Source organism: Homarus americanus, unplaced genomic scaffold, assembly GCF_018991925.1.
Source record: "Homarus americanus isolate GMGI-L3 unplaced genomic scaffold, GMGI_Hamer_2.0 scaffold24922, whole genome shotgun sequence".
Lineage (NCBI taxonomy): Eukaryota > Metazoa > Arthropoda > Malacostraca > Decapoda > Nephropidae > Homarus > Homarus americanus.
Window position 1 is genome coordinate 622,012 of NW_024722610.1, and position 17,734 is coordinate 639,745.

The 17,734-nt window shown below is 37.0% G+C and overlaps 1 protein-coding gene across 2 annotated transcripts in view; it reads right to left on the reverse strand.

The window, feature by feature from the left end:
- The window catches only part of LOC121862858 (PMS1 protein homolog 1-like), a 35,316-nt gene extending 20,912 nt beyond the window's left edge, over positions 1-14,404 (reverse strand). The window contains exons 1-10 of one of the 2 annotated variants that reach the window (XM_042361196.1): positions 14,207-14,404; positions 12,441-12,642; positions 12,183-12,303; positions 10,263-10,427; positions 7,257-7,419; positions 6,031-6,139; positions 5,184-5,309; positions 4,572-4,712; positions 1,420-2,649; positions 524-773 (exon numbers count right to left, since the gene is read on the reverse strand). In XM_042361196.1, the coding sequence (XP_042217130.1) occupies positions 524-773; positions 1,420-2,649; positions 4,572-4,712; positions 5,184-5,309; positions 6,031-6,139; positions 7,257-7,419; positions 10,263-10,427; positions 12,183-12,303; positions 12,441-12,578 (2,443 nt within the window). In that variant the 5' untranslated portion in view covers positions 12,579-12,642; positions 14,207-14,404. Of the gene's footprint in view, positions 1-523; positions 774-1,419; positions 2,650-4,571; positions 4,713-5,183; positions 5,310-6,030; positions 6,140-7,256; positions 7,420-10,262; positions 10,428-12,182; positions 12,304-12,440; positions 12,643-13,915; positions 14,151-14,206 lie in introns of those variants that run through there. The other variant, XM_042361195.1, reaches the window with a different exon arrangement.
- Positions 14,405-17,734: the final 3,330 nt, after the last annotated feature.

Sequence of the window (17,734 nt, forward strand, 5' to 3'; positions counted from 1 at the left end):
ACAGTGTAGCGTGCCCAGAGAAATATTAGGGGCAAAATTTTAAATATGATGCGCCAGATTGACTCGCGCAAAATAGGAAAGATTCGCTTTAAATTCAAACATTGTCCTAAATTGTGGGTGTCGCTTTAAATCAAGTCTTAAATTGAATCGCTTTAAATCGATGTTATACTGTATATGGTGAAGGCGGTAGTAGGAACAAGCTGCTTGCCATTTTTGCTCTGATTTCCTAATTACATTTCCTTGCCACCATCACTTCCACTATTATGCCTTGATAATACTTCGAGGTAGGAAGCAGTTTCCTAGTCTCCCAGATAATGGACCTTGAGAAGCATGTTCCATTATAGTTTGAATGAATTTTAACTATTCAATTATCTTCTCTGCGGGAAAAACCCAAACAATATAGACAATTGAAATTCCTTGAAAAACGATTTCCCTATAAAACATCACTGTATTGCAAACATAACCTTACCCCCTCCTAAGGTGATCCTAAAAATGTACGTTATACAAAAGATTGCCTTAGTACCTTGAGAACGTATATCTCTAGCGAAAAGGATAAACGGACTGCACGGTTTCTTGACAGGTGTGCCATGGATATAGTCATAACTAGGTGGTCCTAGGGAGTTTATTTTAGGCTTTTTAGGTGGCGTAGCTTGAGAACCCGGGATATCTGAAGAAATTGGCGGCTTTAACCTCTTTCCAACACCACTTCCAAGGGAGAGTTTTCTTTTACCTTCTTTTACTTCAACACTTCCAGCATTAACAAGCTGAACAGTCTGAAAAAAAAAGTGAATTTATCAGCAATATTGTAGTGGAATAGTATACATAAGGAACTCTGTCCAAATGAATGATAATCCCGGTTATTTTATATGTGATACAGTACTGTATCATCTATGTTGATTACAGAATTATTATTTACATTTAGTGGAAATTTTATTCGTGCAAATATCTTGGAAAATCTATTACAACTTCCTCATAACACCATCTGTGAGGGAATTACTACACCACATCAGGCCCCTCGTAACATCAGTGAGGGAGTTACTACAGTACGTGTTTGCTGTTCAACACCTCAGCGCACGTGGCCTATGTGACCTCCACTGTAAATATTATATAGTATGTATGTTCGTTGTATGTTCCCTTTTCTTCTTCTAATGAAAGCATTTGTGAATTAACCCCCCCCCCCCACATGTCAATGTATATACTGTACAGTACTGTAATAAGTCATTTCTGTCAGCTGTATATTTTCAGCTTTCAGGCTGAACTTTTTCAATAAACCACTAATTATTATTATTATTATTATTATTATTATTATTATTATTATTATCACACACACACACACACACACCATAGAAAAGATGTATGAATACTGTACTGTAAATGTACTGGTATCCCCAGCCACCTTTAAATTTACTCATTACTAACCTGAATATTTTTTCCATATGATATGTGACCTCTACTCCAGCTGCCTCCAGTGTTTGTGGATGCTTTCTGCCTCTCTTCTTCATCTTCTTGGGGTAATACTCTAACTTCTTCCTCTACATTATTCTTTGGTGGAGTTAATCTCTGTTGTGCATCTAGAGCTTGTACCCCAGTACTAGTACTCTCATTATGCAGACTAAAATTTGTTTCCTGGGCATTTTCTTGTGTTATTATAAAGTCTTGAGAATCCTGATTACCTGTATTATTAACTAGTACCTCGTCAGGCTGAAGGAGTGGGGCAATCTTGAACACAGGTATACCATCTGACCCCATGAGAGATTCATGGTGGTGACTGCTGTCCTGTGTTGACTGGGAGGATGTATAACTGTTTCTATGATCAACTCCGGTATAATCACCTTCAACTTGTACTGCAGTTTCAGGTTTCGATTTTCCCCACAATTTCTTACTATTACTACCTGAACTTAAACTTGAAGATGGCACATTTACTGGTACATGTTCTTTAAGCGTCTCTGAACTTTTAGAATTATCATCATCCTCTGAAATAAATACTCTAAAGATATCATCAGTGTCTTCAAATGGACATCTGTCTCCATTCTGGGGAATAGAACTTTCCGCTGCAGAAGGAAAGAGTGCCTCTGTCTCTCTACCTGGGGTACTTGTAACTAAATTCTTTTGTACATTAATGTTATTTTCTTTATTGCTATCACAAGTGGCCATTTTCTGCAAGGTTTTACCAACATTTACTTTATCTATAGAATGATGATTATCATTTTCTCTCACTCCAATTACTGTATTTAACTGGGACGGCCGAGGAACAAGGTTTCCTGTCTTGCGCACATCAGGCGTCCCCGAGTTATGACTTATGCAACTAAAATTTGTTTTACCCTTACTATTTCTTGCATGACTGAGAAACTGTTTATTAGTCATGACATTGTTACTTACACAAGGGCCAAATATATTTTCTGTTTCTTCAATATCATACAAAATATCCTCCACTCCTACATTGAGAGAATCAAATTTACTCTGAGGCTGCTGACTCTTTTCAGATGGACATGAATTTATCTTTTCTTGAGGCTGTGAGATGCAAGATAAGGTACAGGTGATGTCTGTGTTCACCACACCTCCTTTCTCTCCATTAGATTTCCTGGTGGTGCTCTCAACAGGACCATAAAGTTCAGTCAACATCATCCTCAAGGTTTCAAGAATAGCACCCTGAAAAAAAATTAAATAATGTAAATAAAACATGTATACACCAAACATGTAAAAATTCAATGCGGATATTTTGAAACACTACAAGTATTATGTATTAATTACCACACATCCTTGGCTTTAACCTCTTCTAGTATGGATACAAAAGAAGTCTTTCTCACAACGAAGATGCATTACAGTACAGTAATATCTCCATTAGCCGGAATCCCTCAAACCCGGAACTCCCCGATAACCAGAATTGAAATTTTCTTGGAAAATCGTTCCCAGAGCCGAAATTTTCCAGAAAATTCCGGCTTTGAGAACGATTTTCTGAGGGACACATTTTCCGGAAAATTCAGAGAAAATTTTCCCGATACCCGGAAAATTTCGGGAATGGAGCAGTTTTTTCCAGGTTTGAGAAATGAGAATCAGGTGCATTTTCTGGAAATTCAGAGAACATTTTCCCGTGACCCGGAAAATTCCAGGGATGAGGGATATTTTTCCGGGTTCGAGAGATGATGCAATGGGCAATTTCTGGAACTTCCGAGACGGGGATGAGGGATTTTTTTCCAGCTTTGAGAGAGTCGTCTCGTTACCCGAAAATCTCTCATTCCCAGAAATGCTCTGCACCAATTGTTCCGGCTAACAGGGATATCACTGTATTACCATAGCAAATACAAAGGAACAACGGCATAAAGGCAGATGATAATGGTGTGGTTCAGTATTAATAACTTATGTCATGTTTGGCTGTACAGTACAGCATACGGTATCCAAAAAACTCTAATTAATGTGCAGAAACCAATCGCATATACAGACGGACAGGCAGCATCATGAACTGGAGATGAAGTGGATGAATGAGAAGATAAGACTGCAGACAAAGATGCATATGCAAGTTGAAGATATACAGTACAGTATGAATAGATATACCTGTATGTCGTTATTTCTACTTCATGTTCTAGCCTTCTCGTCACTATATACCAGTGGTGTCAAACTCAAAACCTTCCGAGGGCCAATTCATATTTTAGTTACCCTCTTCAGGGCCAACACAAGTGCTATATCACATATTTGCAGGATTGCAGTTTACAGCTTCACACATTGTCTTACCTGGCTTACCAGGAATACCTCACTTGGGTTTGTCTGATCTTAAGTAAATAAAATAAATTTTACTTAATAAACATGAGTAACAATAATAATAAGATAGCAAAAGGTATAAACATGCATTATTTTGGGACTACAATTTATTATAGAATTTAATTTGTGTTTTGAAACTGTACACTGGCGAGGCCTAGCGCAAGGCAGGCTTGATGTGACCGTCATGTGTACAAAGTTTCCCTACAAATCTTATAAATTCTTTTAATTTCAATGGATTGACTCCACATCAATTCTGCATATAGTTAGTCATAGCTATAGATAACAGAGTGATTAAAAAGAGAAGTATAACTCACGATTTCTTCAAAGAAGTGGAGAGGGTTCCACAGCACACACCAGTTCTCCTCATCTGTTTAGCCTACAGTTGTAACGTTTGGCTGCTGCCTTTGTTCAGATGCCAGAAATGGCTGTAGCTTCGTTTTTTAATTCTTTAGCGATTTCAATTTATAAGCATTTTCCCTTTACAATGTGTTATTACTAGCATTAACAATATAAATTCAATTACTGCCAGAATGATGTAAAAATCATTTCGGAATTTACTGACTCATTCATATCTGCATTTCTTCCTTCATATCAATTTCTATCATAATTTCACGGGCTGATAAATTTTACTGCCATCCCAAGGGCCACATTTGGCCAGCGGGACAGACATGAGTTTAACACCCCTGCTATATACAGTACACACTTAAAAGACTCTCCCTATCATTTTCCCTCCCTCCCTCCATCTCACACTAGAGTGGGAGAGACTCAGAGGAGTAAAGATTATGTTAAGTAGGGACATCTGGTATGTTACACACCTCTTCCTGTAGAAGGACTTTATTCTTATTGGGTTCCAAGTTTACATCTACAGCATCTAGAGGAACTGTTAAGGCCACAACACCCACAGGATAACGACCATGATTTCCCTCATTTTTCAGGCTGTAGTGAGCCTTGACCAACTGAGGAAGAGAGTAAATTAATGCATAAAAGCCACAGTAAAGAAAAACAATATAAAATAGTGACTAATACCCCTCAATATAGTTTATCTATAGATACAGTATCTACTACAGGCAATCAATGGATCACCGGAAAATTAGACACCCCAGCTTATTTCACCCGAGGATTAAATACCTTAATGCTAACTGGAAAGGTTAGATTAGGTTAACTTGGGTTGGGTTAGGTTGGGTTAGCTTAGGTTAAGGTTTTTAATCATCATGTGAAATAAGCTGAAGTGTCTTATCATCATGTGACCCCCCCCCACCCTCCCCATCAACTTAAAGCACATCCAAAAAGTTTTATATAAAGCAGTGGTGTGAATATGAGGGAGCTGTACTATATCCCTTATAAGATATCAAAAGTTATGCAGTAGAAAGGATGGACCGTGATGTAGATACAATAAATATTACAGCTGAAAACTGTACAGTACTTACCTTTTCAATAGCCTTGTGGGTAACTGGCCGCCGGTTGACCAAAATAAAGAGACGATCAGAAGTAGCTCGACTGAAGCTCTGATTGGAGATATGGCTCGGGTCTGGTAGATGCACCTCTATCTGCATCTGATGAAAAGTCACTTACAATAGGTTATATCATCAATTATATTCTTATGTTAATATTTTACAAGTAGCTAATTAGCTATATATTCTCAAGACCTCACCATCCATCTTCCAGGCCTTAAACTATAGTCATCAAGACCTCACAACCCACTTTCCAGGCACTAAAATATCTTCTTCCCTCCTTTATCACTCAGTCCACTTCATCATTCTACCACTATGTTACTGCATACCTGGTTGGGCCCTTCATCCAGCCATACACCTTGTCAGTCGCACTTAACAGACCCTCCTTTTATGTGACCCACCAACTCCCTTCACAACACCTCACACTGGCCATTTCTACTCTTCTCGACTCGGCATAAAATACTTCCTTTACATTTGGTTCTTTCAATTTCCACACTCTCAGGGAACACACACAAGTTCTACCTTTCCCTTCACATTTTCTGTTCTAACATATAACACACAGGCAAGGCATATTCTTTCCCCTTTATCACCACTATATCCCAAACAAGTTCCCTGTCTCATCTGATTTCATGGCAAGTACGACCCACCTCAACCCACTTCAGAGACACCCCCCTTTCATATGCAACACGGCAATAAAGCCGAGTTAGAAAGAAAAGAAGGAACTCATCACCCCCACCCATGATTCCTTCAATGAGTTGGGTATAATATACCTTTGTCCTCCTGTAAATACAACACAACACAGGTTCTATAACTATATACTTACATCTTCAAGTGCTTTGACTTTTGACACCAAATCTTTAAACACTCTTGGGAATGTGTTCATGAGAGCAGTACGAATGTCTTGAGCTGGATTCTTCTGGATAATGTTGGCTCTGTTTACCAGAAATACAGAAAGATATGTTTTTATACATATTATAAGACTGCAGGTTTATAAAAATTATGGCTTTCAAAATATTAACCCCTTGTCACTGTGTATGTCACTGTGTACACCTGAATAAAATGATCTGAATTTAGCCAAATAAAATCTTAAGAGTGGCCTCCCTGTAGGGGTTAATAATAAAATTATCTGGGGTACGGATGAAGTACAGAATTTTTTTTTTTTTTTAGAAATGACAGTGATACTGAAGGAAGTAGATGAGGAAATAATGATTCTGATTCTAGTGAAGCATAATCTCTGTTTTAGGAAACTAAACAGTAAATTGTAGAAACAATATGACTCAGTCCTGTGAGGTTGTTCACCAATGACAAAAATGATGAACACTGCCATATGAGGCATGCAACAAGGGCAAAGTTGCCAATCTGTCATTTTCCCATTTTCGGTGCACTCAGATACTCACGCCAGACATCTTCACCCTGTGTAGTAATTGTTATTATCTCCTAATTACCTCAAAATGAATCCTTTCCATTGATTGGGGTATAAAAAAAGCAGATTTATGTATAACTTGCATTTCCTGTAAATTTCATAATACCGGACCTTATTTACAATTATATTTTAAATACAGTACTCCGAGTCAACAATTGATGGCAGGTGTAGGTTAAATTGGTTAATTAAGGAAACACATTAAAATGCCTTTTTTTCCATTTTCTACAATCATTTCCTTCTTCGACTTATCAAGCCAAATAAAATTATATATAAAACATGAAAATTGGATTGTTTTTGTTGCGGTACATTTTTTTTTTAAACTTTAAATGTGATTATCTTTAAACCAAATTTTGGATTCTTATATACTGTTGTTCTGACATGTTATAACATAATGGGTCCAAGTCCTGCTTGGCCAGGAGACATGTGAGAGGGGTGCTATCCAGTGTGACCCTTCCAAACGTTATAAGTTTCCTCCAGGTACAGTTGTCCGGTTTCTTTCTGTACTAACATTGGACAAATAAAGTTCATACAGATTGGACTAACCGCCTGAACAGCTAGTGGTGAAATGACACATTAAAAAAAGTTAACCAAACAGTTTGAATACAATATTACAGTCCAGTACTTACTTGCCATGTGTGAGTGTAAGATGAACAGCAGGTACCGCTAATGATATCGCTAATACAATGTCTTCCACTTTCTTCAGTTCCTCCCGGCAGCGTTTGGGATTCCTGTAAAACTGTCGCCGAACTGGGACGTTCTTGAACAGGTTGCTGATCACAATTATTGTTCCTGTGAATACAGTACCATAACTCAAGAGCATACTTCACCCATTTGTCTCGACAAGAAAGTGTACAGTACTGGAAGTGAATGGCAATAAAACAAACAAACACACATACACACATTTCATCAAGTTACTCTATGATCCAAGTATTAAACTGTGCAACTTGTGTAACCGTAGATAACAAAAAATAATTACAATAATAATAATAAGATAAAATACAGTGTAGTCTCGGTTTATGCGGTCAATTAAACCCGTGGAGGTCCGCATAAAACGAGAAACGCGTAAACAAAATAACAGAATATATGGGATTAATTGAAATAGAGACTGGGCCGACCTTCAGACTACCCTTTTTCTGACACAATATGTACGTTGTAGTAAAAATAACATCTTAATTTTATGATGGTATGCACACACAATTAATATTTAAGAGAAATATAAAAAATATTAGGTTTTTTAACACTTACGTTAGTAGAAGAGATGGCTGGGCACACGAGGATGGGGGGTTGGTTCCGAGGCAGAGGGCAGATAATTGGCCCTCACCTGTATCACTATCCACCACAGAGGCTTGCAGGGCCTCTTTGTCAAACCCCTCAAAGTCCATATCCTCACTATCACTGACTTGGGCTGGCTGTGGTGGGTGGCGGGTGAAGAACTCGGTAATGTTTTGTTGACTGGGCGACCGAGTGTGCACCCTGCCCGCACCGCTTCCCGCGTCAATGATGGAATGTACCGCGTAACTAATAATTGCCAGTCTGGCCAGGTGCCGCGTAAATGACCAACCGCGTAAATCGAGACTATAATGTATTCAATAATCAAATCATCAGTAAACAAATTTATATGGGAAGGACAAACAGGAGCAAATCAATATGCTCACCCATGTAAGCATCAATCAATTAATCAGAGTACCATCCACACACCTGAGGACCATAGTCCTCCACTCTAAACGTTGTCGAACTGTTTTTACCAATCCTCTAAGGTTTCGTATCTCTCTGGGGATCCGGTTTTTAATTTCATTCATCCATCCCTATCTCTGCCTTCTACTGGTTCTCGTTCTCTAAACTTTGCCCCTCATCCCTAATTATATGACCAAAGTTTCTCAGCTTTCTTTTCTGTACATTTAAAATATTTTTCATAAATTTTTACTAATCTTAGTACTTCATTTGTTTTCCTGTCAGTATAGCTTATTACTAGCATTTGCCAAACCTCTTTCTGGTGTCTGTTGAAAGTGTCCACGCTTCTAACCCATACATCAGTCCTTGCCACATAAAGGTTTTCAGCAGCCCTCTCTCAAATTGAAGTTAATAACCCTTTTCATTAGGTCTAAGAGTTATTAAATGCTGTTTTCGCTTGCCTTATTCTTGCTTTGATTTTTTCTGTCCATCTACCATCACAGCTAATGTTACTTCCCAAATACAGGAATACGCTATTCACAACTTCGATAACCCGCAATTGATATTTTAATATGTGGAAAAAATTAACAAAATCGATCAATTCCTACAGTAATATTTCAAACCAGGCGGGCTAGCTGCAGCTTTCATATTCTGACTCAATATAAATAATAATATAGCATATCTCTTCAAGCTTCTCTGTCATAAAAACTGAAAGGCAGGTTTATCCTGAGTTCCTCCAAAGGGTGTACAGTAATCAAAACCCAAATAAATACAATAGAATGTCGATTTAAAGCGATTCAATTTATGGTTATTGATTTAAAGCAACACCCACAATTAAGGACACTTTTAATTTAAAGTGAATCTTTCCTATTTTGCAAGCGAGTCAATCTGCCGCATCATATTTAAAATTTTGCTCCTAATGTTTCTCTGGGCACGCTACACTGTCCTAAGGGCAAAGCTGTACTGTACATATACTCAAAATAAAGTACTAAATGATTACTAAAATTTTTGTCTTGTACAAACTATAGCACGTTTATATTCAAATTAATCCCTATCTTAAAAGAATTCCAGCAATGTAAAATATATATTCTCTCCGGTCACTTCTGTGACATTTTATAAGCAAAAAACATAAACTCAAGCTAAAGGACAAATAAACAAATAAATACTTCACTAGACCTTCAGTGCCAACTGTCAAACATGTCACTGTCACTCTCCCACCCCCATCCCCCCATCTTCCCAGCCAGGGTTTGGTGTTTTAGGCTTAAAGTTTTTATCGTATATAATATCACAGAATAAAGTTAGGAGAATATAATTTGTATTGCTTGGAATCCTTGCAAGACAGAGAATAATTTGAACATAAACGTCATATATTTTGTACGATAAAAAATTTTGTTCTTTGTAATAAAATCCTTAAATTAGAACTAAAATTTGTATGTCTAATGCAAGCTATAGCATGTTTATATTCAAATTAATCACTATCTTATAAGAATTCCAGCAATGTTAATTATATTCTCCCAGGACAGTTCAGTGACATTTTATAAGAGAAAAACTTAAAAGTCACTCTTAAGGACAGATAAATAAATAAGCACTAGAGCCTTGGCATCAACTGTCAAACATATCACCTCACCTCCCCCTCCCCCCATTTCGAAACCCTTAATTTTATCTGCGTTGATTTATGAGTGTTTGTTTTAACATAATACTACAAAAAAACAATGTTTTGTTTATTCTAGGAGATGGGCTGAGGTGCATCTGGGTAGACATTCAGTCTTTTTAGTATTTTGTGTTTCTCTCAAGTACCAAACTAAATTCTTCCATTGAAACAACACTCCGATTTAGTGAGTATTCGGTTTAAAGCGACCCCTATTGGAACCTGTCTCATGCTATATCCACGTTCTACTGTACAAACTTCAGTTATATAATCACAAGAAAATCTCAAAAAGGCACAACTCATCTTCATCTACCATTGGGTGTAGCTGCTGGTTTCTTGTCCTTGATATTCCCCTGGTGGTCAAAGGAGTAAATATGTCCCACTGCATTTGTCTTGGTTTTTGTTGTGATTGTGACGTCAGCTACAGCACACAGCGATGACACAGCCTCACCCCGAAAGCCATATGAAGTCAGAGATGCTGCAAAATATTGTGGGATTGTATTACCGCTAACAACTTGAGTCAAGGTCTCTTATGAGTGTCATGCAACATATATTATCACTGGATGACATGATTAGATTAAGTTAGGTTAGTTATTGGTAGAGTGAGTTAGGTTATGTTACATGTTATGTATGGTAAAGTTGGGTTAGGTATGGTAGGGTTGGATTGGATTGGATTAGGTATGGTAGGGTTGGATTGGGTTAGGTATGGTAGGGTTAAGCCTAGTTCACACCTGTCGACATGCAGTTTGACTTGGGAACTCTGTCCGATAGTGTCTGTCAGGCTTGCCAGATGAGTTGTACATACCAGCAACTCTCATTCGTTATCTGCCAATGGTGTTGCAAGCAATGGCATTATACATATGTATAATATAAACAAACAGCAATTTGGTAGTACATAGCAACGTTTACAAAATAGCCTATTATATGCACATAATAGTTTTACAGCAGAGCCATCTGACACTGACATTTGTGGTGTCCAGAAGGGCGTCCTGATTGTGTGGTGATTGAACACCAGAAAAACTGTCAATGATCAGGCACGAACACCGATTGTGTCGGAAGGTGGCAGTTTCACAGTCATGCTGGAAGGCATATCGACAAGTGTGTACTAGTTCAAATACTGCTAGTCTACTACATTGGTTTCAGTAATTTGCTAAAATAGAATAAGATTTGAAAATGTATGTTATTTTTATTCAAACTTCGTACAGTGCATCCTTATGTAAGTTAGTATTGTAGTAAGGTTATTACTGTCTGTGTTTTAGCTATGTCTTTGTTCTGTAAATGTGGTTTTAAAAAATAAAACGGATTACCGGGTATATCTTTAGATTTACAGTACCGGTATATAAATTTCAAAGCTCAGAGTTACAAGTTTGGTTTATTTGGCTTTAAGATACTTTTATTTGAATGGACTAAAAAACTGGAATATTGACAGTTACATACAGTAGTTATATCAGAAGCAGAAATTCATACTTACTCATAGATAATGTAGATGTTTTTGAACTAGTTTGTTCATCAATAAATTGAAATATGCCATTTGTGTATTATTTACACCTGTGTGGCATGGCACTGCATGTGTATTTTTTCAATTTCAAATTAAATTTGCTAACGAAATAAACTATATTTCCAAATGATTTTCACTTTCTGCAAAGGAGATTCATTTGTCTTACTGCACACCCTGAGTCCTGAGAAGATGTACTGTATATATTTTACATTCCAAATAAAATTAAGGTTTCTGTTGAATCAGTTGATATATCTCATACATATTTAATTTTCTATTAATATCAGTACACCTGTATCACTAAATTATCGGATATTTCAAAGTATATCCGAGTATCGGTATCAGCAAAACTTTTTGTATCGGTACATCTCTAGTTCATTGTTATAATACTAAAGCTAATGGCCTTTCTTTCCCTTCAGAACATAAAAGTAACGAGCACGAGGTAAAGCATGCTTGAATAGAGTTCGTAAGGAATAGCACAAAGCAAATAACCTGTACTGTATTTTGTTTTTGGCAAACTAATGAAAAACCCATTTTGACCTTTTTTGTGGGGTCGAAGGGGTTAATTGCCAACCCTGAAAAAACTACCACTGTTAAATCAGACCACATTTAGTTCCATTGTATATAGAAAAAGGTGATGGCAAAAATTAAAGCAAAAATCACTGAGGCATAAGTTTGCTCGGTGCATTTAATATTATACATGAGAAATAACCACACTTATACTATGATATACTGTACCCAGGTCAGAGAAGGAGGTAATCTTAGAGGTGTAATGTGGCTTGGCAATAAACTCGACATCTCCTGTGTCAATACCGCTTCCATTGTCGCGAACTTCAAGCCGAGAAAATCCATGGTCTTCCTGAGAAACAAAGATACTGTATACCACATGCAAAAATATCACAGTACCTGTACCAGTAATATTTTTAACTTTTCACTCAATATTAACATTATTTACACCAAAGACTCCCCAACATTGCTTAACCTAAACGGACAAACCATTTTAATAGAGATTGCCTTGGCTTCAGCATCAAGTGAATTTTCTACAAGTTCCTTAACAATAGACGCTGGTGTGGTTATGACTTGTGTACTCTTGATGAGCCGCACAGTGTCTTGAGGGAGTGCGTGCATGGCCATTCTCTGATCCTATTACTATACTTATTTTATAGCTACTCTTAATACTGCTTTATTCACTGGGAGTCTGAAATAAAAATGCACTGCTGTAATAAAGATGTATTATTCCTTATTAAATAAATCTCTACAGTATATACAATAACTAGTAAAATTTAGGTTGAGGAGGTTGCCACGTTATTTCTAGATAGCAGATAGGATAGCTAGTCACCGATAAATTTATTCAAATATATAGAAATACATTTGTGAGAAAACATGGAAAAATTAATGTTAATTCGTCATAATGCAAAAGAAATATGAAATAAAAGAGGGACAATACAACAGTAAGCATAATAAGGTATTATAGCACAGAAATAAAACATTCTAGGCCAAGTAAAGATAAAATATGACAACTCTGATAGGGGGTTTAGATCCACTGTTTTTTGCAGTGGACATGGCCATAGTTTGGCCAAATGTGTTAAAATGGGGTTATTTCTAAACTAAATCAAACCTAACCTTAGCCGACGAGAAACACAAGCGGCCGAAGCAATGTTAGAAGATCGCACCAACCTACCCAATTTTCTGGCCAGGCATATTAAACAGAAATAACTTAATTTAACTGGGTGTAATTTGACATTTTTTATGGACGTGAGAGCGGACAACTACAGTGAGTGTGGATCGGGCCACCATACCATTTCATCGCCGAGAAAGACGAAGTACTGTGAGCCGAGGGGCCTAATTACCTACCAAATGAAGAATATGCCCAAGAAATGAATATCATATCCAAACTCAGTGATGAAAATGTATTAAGAAAAGATCCATCAAAACAAATGGTAATTTCTGAGAACAGTACTACCACCAGAAGTAGTTGCTTGATTTCGTTCATTTTTCCGGAGTAAGTACAGTATACTAAGTTTACCAATTTTGTGTGACTTTCTGACACCAAATACTAGTCAAGAAGTGATTGGCAGTCCGATTTATTCATCTAGGACCATTATTTGACTTCATTCCGGCTGTATTTGGCTACATTTGGGTAATTAGTCGGACCCCACCAAACTTCCCATTGTCGTTTCTATTTCCTCACTACCATCCAAACAACATCTCAAAATAATGTATGCAGTATTGGACGATTAGACAATCAGAGCGCACTCACGGTAAAATAGCGTTAGTAGGAACTTAGCCGGTCATGGGAAAATATCCACTACCCTTAACAGAGATACATTCCGGAGCTATTATATACCCACTACTTTACTAATAGCTCGTAACAGACACATGAACGACTGCACAAGTATAGCTGACAAACCTATCAAGGATAAAAAGAATAAATAATAAAGCAAATGTAGAGTAAAATAAAGTCAAAGTACCTCACGCTATGTTCAAGCCTCCCTGCCTTGTGTACCTCTAGCAAACAACACTTATTTCTTTTTTTAGAAGGTATTTATGATTGTTATTAATTTATAAATATTATTTCTGAGTATTTTATATATATATTTTAATGTAAGGCCGGTAGTTGCTATATCATATCGTATATTAAGTAATTCTAACAGTTTGGTAGGTAAATATGTTGTTAACTTGTTACGGTGCGCCGGGTATAAAAATTTCCTTGTTTTTTTTTTATTTATTTTTTACACAATTCCAAATAGTTTTAAACTTACAGGAAACTTATATATACTGGATGGTGAGTTTAAAGTGAGCCTAAACTGGTCTTGCAGTGTATGTACAATCAAAGACAAAAGTCGTGTCATGAAATTTAAAACTTTTGGTGAGCTCTGCCTTGTGGAAGAGGGCTCTCATAATGTTTCATGAGTTATATATAATCTTCGGTCAAAACCGCGACACGACTTTTGTCTTTGACTGTACAGTACAGTCACAATCCAAAGTGTCTTAACACGCCCCCCCCCCCCCATTGGCTGGAGGGAAGGCGAAGCCAAGGTTGAAGGCCAGGCGAACGGAATACACTCGTTCAACTCGATGGCAGGGTTCACATTGACAGCACCACAACAAAACACACAAGCACAAGTCTAAAATATGGTTCAAAACATTGACATGATATGGTACGTTGGTAGGGCTATATTTATTTTATGAATGTTGATAAATTACGCCAGCACAAAGCATAGTGCAGTGGTTCTCAACCTAGTTTGCTCCATGCACCCCTTTCACCATATGTCAGAATGTCATTCCCCCCTCCTTTCCAAGATTGTCTGCCTCAAAAAGTGCATTCCAAATAATATGCATATAATACTGAAAATCCTTTATTTTTTCCATATTAGTATCAGTTTTCCCCCCCCCTGAAAACCTAAGGGGGGGAAATTCCCCCCTGGTTGTGAACCCCTGGCATAGTGAGTGTCAGTTCTTCAACCTTGGCTTCGCCTTCCTTCCAGCGAGGAAGATAACCTTTTATTTTTATGTAAAGTATATAGTTTTTTTTTTTTTTAGTTTTTCGCTATCTACGATCATAAATTCTGACTGTACCTTTAGCATGCCAATACATATATATTGTGGCCGGGTGTGAATCATTTGTAGTTTTGATTATTTGTCATGTTACAATGCCTTATAACGACATACACGTCGCCGATTTTTCATAAAAAATGAATTTAAAAATGCCAAAATTTCACTGTTTTGCCGTGGACATTATCATAGTCTGGGCAAATGTGATAAAATGGGGTTATTTTACTTATTTCCAAATTAAACTTAACCTAACTTTTGTTGATAAGAAACCCAAGCTGCCGAGGCGTATCACATGTTCCAACTTCCAACAGGACGAAGAAACTGCATTGAGTCCGAATGTGAAAAGGACCTACTCCCCTGTAGGTGTCGACAATGAATTTAAATTCTCGGGTCATTGTGAGAAGGTGAATCAGGCAACGAATCGAGTAGGTCTTATAAGAAGGTCGTTTAGACATGAGTGGTCTGTCACTCGTCAAGATCTTCAAGAGTGAGGTGCTTCCCCGTCTGGTCCCCGAGGTGTGCTAGAGATTGTCAATTGATTGAAAATGTTCAAGGAAGGGCTACCAGACTGGTGACTGCTCTACGGAATCTCAGTTACCCAGAGATTGGAGCGCCTTTAACTACCTAGCTTATATTACTGACGGGCGAGGGGCGACCTAATCGGTGTATAAACATCTCGGGGGTCACAGGCTCACAGCTCAAGGTTGAAGAAGCCACTAGTCCAGAAAACTGTGAGGGCAATTTTTTTCGAAGTGAGAATTGCGACTCTTGGAACACTCTGGCAGAGTGTGAGACCAAGTGTAAGCTCATTCAAGGCCAGACTTAACCAACACTGGAGCAGGTTCAGATATATTCAGGAGCCAGTGCATGATGCCCAGTACCTGCCAACAGTGTGTAGCAGCGTATGAGACGTAACCGACCGCCCGAGTGGCTGACCTGGCGAAGAGGATCAAATTAGGTAAAAGAAACGTTGATAGAAGACCACACCAACCTCCAAAGAAACCTACTTAACTATACCTAATTGCCTCGCCGTTAAACAGAAAGAACTTACCTTGATATGGTGTAACTTTATTTTTTTGTGGATGTGAAAGTCCGAACAGATTGGCTCGCAAACAATTACTATACAAGCACTGAGTGGGGATGACAAGAGTCAGTCACAAAATTAAGCTGGATCGGGCCGCATTACCTTATTATCACCACGAAAGATGAGTAGTGCCGCTAGTGCTAGCCTGCCTAATTGTCTACCAAATGAAGCATTTGCGCAACAAATGAATACCTTATCCAAACTCAGCAATAAAAACAAATTATTACACCACTGGCATGTCGTTAATATTATTCATAACCTCTTTCTTGATATTTAAATAAGTATAGTACCTGTACTGTATATCTTCATATCAGAGGCGTCACAGGCGTGTCAAAGTAGTTTAACCTCTCCATACAGTAACACAGGTCCCCCACATTGTATTTGCATTATATTGGCTAAATAAACTGTTTTAATAGCAATATCTTAATACAAAAATGCTTTATGTTTTAGCTGTCATATGACAGGTGAATCAAGGTCGTTCAGATATCTAGAGTCTAGACCGTCCCTTGGCCGGTAATATTTTACAAGTGGACTATCAGCGATTTTAGGGTTTTCAACACCTGCAATAGATATATATCTCATCATTCTGATTAACTCATTCTATACACTTCTGTCGCAATTTAATTATAATCAGGGGCTGATCCAGGGTATCAGATCCCCCTTTTTATCAGAAAATTGCAATATTTTCACTCTAATTCAGTATTGTACTCATACGTTTTTGTATTGTAGAAATTAATTACTTTCGTGAATTACATGGCTTGGGAACTTCCGTGTTTTCTCTTTTCCAATGTGGTTATCAGCATAAACATGGATCATAACACACCTTGTGTGATTTATTTGCATTTTTTTTACGGGGATTAGCCCACCCGGGCACAGGTCATTGACCCACATCGGGGCCTGGGGGGCGAAAATGTAATAATAATAATAATAATAATAATAATAATAATAATAATAATAATAATAATAATAATAATAATAAAGAACCTTAAAGATATACTAAAACGAAAAAAAAGATCATTGGTGAGAAACAATATATGTATGTTGTGTTGTCAAAGTAAGAGAAACAATTGAGACCCAGCAATTGTGTGTAAATGAGGCAGAAAGTCAGATCAGCAACCTGGGACTTGGTCACAATTTTCGTGATGCCATATGGCAGCAGGGTCTACCATAGACAACACATTATGCTTCCAATATCTTCCCAGGTAGTACCTCCCTGTTTGGTAGCCTACCTACTATATATATATATATATATATATATATATATATATATATATATATATATATATATATATATATATATATATATATATATATATATATATATATATATATATATATATATATATATATATATATATATATATATATATATGTATATATATATATATATATATATATATATATATATATATATATATATATATATATATATATATATATATATATATATATATATATATATATATATATATATATATATATATATATACTTAACCTAGGTGTGTGTGGGGAACATTATAATACTGTACAGGGTTTGATAATATTGTGTTAAGACTCAGGCATGTAGTGTACAGGTGTGAATCATTAAGGTAATGTTAGCGATTACACAAGACATCCCATGGGTTGGCTTCAGAGACTAGCATACATATCC